Source organism: Sinocyclocheilus anshuiensis, unplaced genomic scaffold (assembly GCF_001515605.1).
Source record: "Sinocyclocheilus anshuiensis isolate Anshui unplaced genomic scaffold, SAMN03320099.WGS_v1.1 scaffold96, whole genome shotgun sequence".
Classification (NCBI taxonomy): Eukaryota; Metazoa; Chordata; class Actinopteri; order Cypriniformes; family Cyprinidae; genus Sinocyclocheilus; species Sinocyclocheilus anshuiensis.
Window position 1 is genome coordinate 1,071,242 of NW_015554094.1, and position 4,107 is coordinate 1,075,348.

Here is a 4,107-nt window from a genome sequence, read left to right on the forward strand (position 1 = left end):
AGTACTTTAACTTGTAATTCTAAATGAAATGTTCACTAACAACCTCTAGTTCTTGTGATACCTGAAAGTTTTCTCTCTGTCTGTCGATGTATCTTTGAGTTGCCTGCCGCTCTGTTTTCTGTTGGATTGTTTCTTCTGTTGCTTGTAACTGATGAACTGATGACTTTATCTCCGTAAGCTCCAGTGTAGGTTGGAGGTGCTTAAAGATGATCGCCATGGCCATAGGACCTTCAGTTCTCGAGTAACTATCCCAGAACAATCAGCTCTTCACATGCCAAACTCTCTTTTTGTCTTCTTCCACTTATTTGCAATTGTGTCTTTCTTTTAGCATTTCCTTATCTTATTTTGCTTTTCTTTTTGTATATTTTAAATGTGATATGATACGTGATTTAATTATGATATGTATATGAATATTTCATTTCAAGACTAGGATGCTTAAATGTGTAAGGAACTGAACTTTATTTTTAAATGTTTTACCTTTTTAAGTCATTGTCACTGCCATCTATTATTCTTTTGTATGAGTAGAGTACAAATTTGTGTCATTTCATTTTTTAAATCAATGCAAGTAATGCAAAATCCCATTTTTTGTAGAATTTGAACTATTACTCAAACTACATACAATACACTCAAAATATTTAGGCCTAAATGAAAGATTTGTGTATTTAAATTGCATGTAAATTTTCCATCCATTTGTATTACACAGTTTTAAAATAAACAAACTAATATGCTGAATGTGATGCATAATTGACAGTTGTACATAAATGAAACTGGTATGATTTCTGCACTCAAAATAAATAAATCAATAAAAATATATCAGGTCATAGATTATTATTCACTGTTTTATTTTATTTTATTTTACATAAATACAATTCAGTCATACATAAATGAAACTGGTAATATTTCTCCATTTAAAAAAAAACAAATAAACAAACAAATAAATAAAATAAGAAATCAGTTCATAGTTTTATTTTTTATTTTAAATGCATAAATACATTTTAAATTTAGTCATACAAAAATTAAACTGTTTCTGTACTCAAAAAAATCAAGTCATAGTTTATTTTATTTATTTTATTTTATTTAAATAATCATATTTTCATACAATTAAATGTATTACGTTATTAAGTTAAAAAAACATGAACAGTTAAAATATGACTAGCTGTGAAACAAGCAATATTCAGTTAGTTAAAATGTATGAAATTGAAACAAATTGGATTTATTAATGATAAATATATAAACCTGGTTATTGTGTATTTAAAACGCATTTAGTTTATTAGTACTATTACAGAAATCTGACCTGTTTCATTTATCCATGACTGACAACTATGCATCACATGAAGTTTATTATATACTAAAACTGTAATCCAAATGGATGGAAATTGTATATGCAATTCAAATACAGAAATCTTAGATTTATGTGTTTGATTTAGGCCTAAATATTATCTGACATAAAAATTATTATGGCACGAAAAGCCAACATGATTCTAGCCTAAAAAGTGTCTGTTATTGAACCTGCGCAATTCAAAGCCACAAACAAAGAGTCAGATTACCGAAATGAAACCACTGTGTGTTTGTTTGTTTGTTCCCTTTTTTCAGAAGTTGCTGTGTTTTGGGGCTTTTGCTGACATCATCATCTTGTTTGATTTATTATTCCCACACTGCTCGCTGCGTTTTGCTCTTTCAGCTGTTCTGTGCATCTCTCTCTCTCATGTTTCATGAGCTCTGTGCTGTTCAGGGTCTCGCTCTCGTAATTGTCTTTCTCTCCTCCTTCAGTTCTTCACTCGTTCTTCACTATGCTGTCTGCTTCTCAACGGGCATCAGTAGTTCTTCAGGAACATTTCACTCCATCTCCCTCTAACTGTAGTGCTCTCGAGAGTCTATTAGAGCTTTCCTGCCACTGATTATAGGGTGGTTTTCATAAGTACAGTCATCACAAACTAGCACTCCAGTCCAGAAGGGTTGAGCAATATGTTGAGGTTACAGAAAGGACAACAGGAGAAAAACAGCGTTATTAAAGGAAAGAATAAATGAAGAGGGAGACTACAGTTTCTTGTCATGGGAATAGGGTACATTCCCTTAAGATTATACGAAGTTGAATGTTACATTTTTTGTCTCTAATATTTCTTTCATTGGATATAATGGAAAGCAAACAGGTTTATCTGTTGACATCAGTGTATTTTATGAGTTTCAGATCTGGTTTAGATCAGGTCATGTTCAGTTTGGACAAGGTCAGAGGTCACTACTGATGCACTTCTGTTTAAAATTTTGGGGTCAGTATGATTTTTTTACAGAATATTTTTATTCAGCAAGGATGCATTAAATTGATCAAAAGTGACAGTAATAATTTCAAAAGATTTCTATTTCAAATAAATGCTGTTCTTTTGAACTTGCTATTCATCGAAGAATCCTAAAAAAAAACGTACTGTATATCAGTTTCCACGAAAATATGAAGCAGCGCAACTGTTTTCAACACTGAAAATAATAATAAATGTTTCTTGAGCATATTAGAATGACTTCTGAAGGATCATGTGAGACTGAAGATTGGAGTAATGATGCTGAAATAAATTAGATTTTAAATTATATTCAAATATAAACCAGCTATTTTAAATTGTAATAATATTTCACAATATTACTGTTTTTACTGCATTTTTGATCAAAGAAATTCCGCTTTGGACTTTTTTCAAAAACATTAAAAATCCTACTGACCTCAAACTTTTGAACAGTAGTGAATCTCTCTCTGTTTCTACTCATTACATCCCAGAATTCCCAGCTCCATGTTTGTCTCTGAGTTTCATAATGATATGACCGCAGCATGACATTGCTTATTGTTTTCTGGGGTTTAGTGGCGAACATCTCATAAAAGCTCCATGAAAACACACAAAAAATTTAATATTAACAGGTTTTTTCTCTTTCGTCCCTTGTTTTCTTTCTTCAGGTGCAGTCACGATGCAGCAGCAAAGAAAACATCTTACGAGCAAGTATGTTTCTTCATGAAATTACTTTTCTTGTGTTTGACCTGCGTGTGATTATGAAATATCAATTTGAATGCCCTTCCAATATGACTTTTCCATCACTTGTATCACAAAACAGATATATATGTATAACTATTTCCACTTAGTATTAAATATATATTCTTTGCACTAAATTTAAATAGTAGTTAGTCAGTTATACGTCAGTATATTTTAATTATAAAACAGTGTGCAATAATAATATCATATTCAGTGCAGGTTTATTAGAGTTAACCAAAACTATGAAAAAATGTTACTTGAACTATAATAAATGTTAACTGAAATAAAATAAAATCTATTTAAAAAAAATTTTTTTTTTTTTGTATTTTTTTCTTCTAGTTGCCAAGGCAACATTGCTTATTTTCATTTAATTTAACTTGATGTACTTAAAAAAATAACTTTGAAATTGAAAAAATTGAACAAAAAAAAAACTAATTAATTATACTAAAATAACACAAGCTCGCTGTATATAATTATAATTATTAAAAAGCACAAGCTATTTGCACTTAGATACAATTTTAAAAAGATAGATTAATTTCAAAAAATTAAATGGACACTCCATAAATATTGTGTAAAAGAAACTTCATTCAGTGCTATTTATTATCATAAAATTATGTGACAAAATACAGCTTATATTGGCATCTCTAGATAACCCACATCAGTTGAGCATCACGTGTGTATAAATGAAGTGTTGAGGTATGTGTGTGTGTGTGTGTTTGTAGGTCATAGTGCAGTGGACATCACCAAAGTGGCTCGGAGACACCGTATGTCTCCATTCCCTCTCACCTCTATGGATAAAGCCTTCATCACTGTGCTGGAGATGACCGCAGTTCTGGGCACTGAGATCATTAACTACAGAGGTACAACACATTCTGCATCGAGTCTGTGATTTCATATGACTGTTTACCTTTTTTTATTGATCTATTCCTTTTAAAGCATGTTTTTGCATGCTGGAAGTGAATCCCAGTATGTGAGATGTAGAATCATATCAGTGTGTGTTAATCTGCTGTGATATTGATCCTTCTGTAATCTGATGTGTGTGTGTGTGTGTGTGTGTGTGTGTGTACCTGGTATTTATCACGTTATGGGGACCAAATGTCCC

At 31.2% G+C, this 4,107-nt stretch overlaps 1 protein-coding gene across 10 annotated transcripts in view; it reads left to right on the plus strand.

The window, feature by feature from the left end:
- LOC107669455 (gephyrin-like) overlaps positions 1–4,107 on the plus strand; it is an 89,324-nt gene that overhangs the window by 71,791 nt on the left and 13,426 nt on the right. For 5 of the 10 annotated variants that reach the window (XM_016461683.1, XM_016461682.1, XM_016461685.1 and 2 more), the window contains 3 exons: positions 179–241; positions 2,933–2,975; positions 3,728–3,865. In XM_016461683.1, coding sequence (XP_016317169.1) covers positions 179–241; positions 2,933–2,975; positions 3,728–3,865 — 244 coding nt within the window. The remainder of the gene's footprint in view (positions 1–178; positions 242–2,932; positions 2,976–3,727; positions 3,866–4,107) is intronic. The other 5 variants (XM_016461688.1, XM_016461689.1, XM_016461690.1 and 2 more) reach the window with 2 other exon arrangements.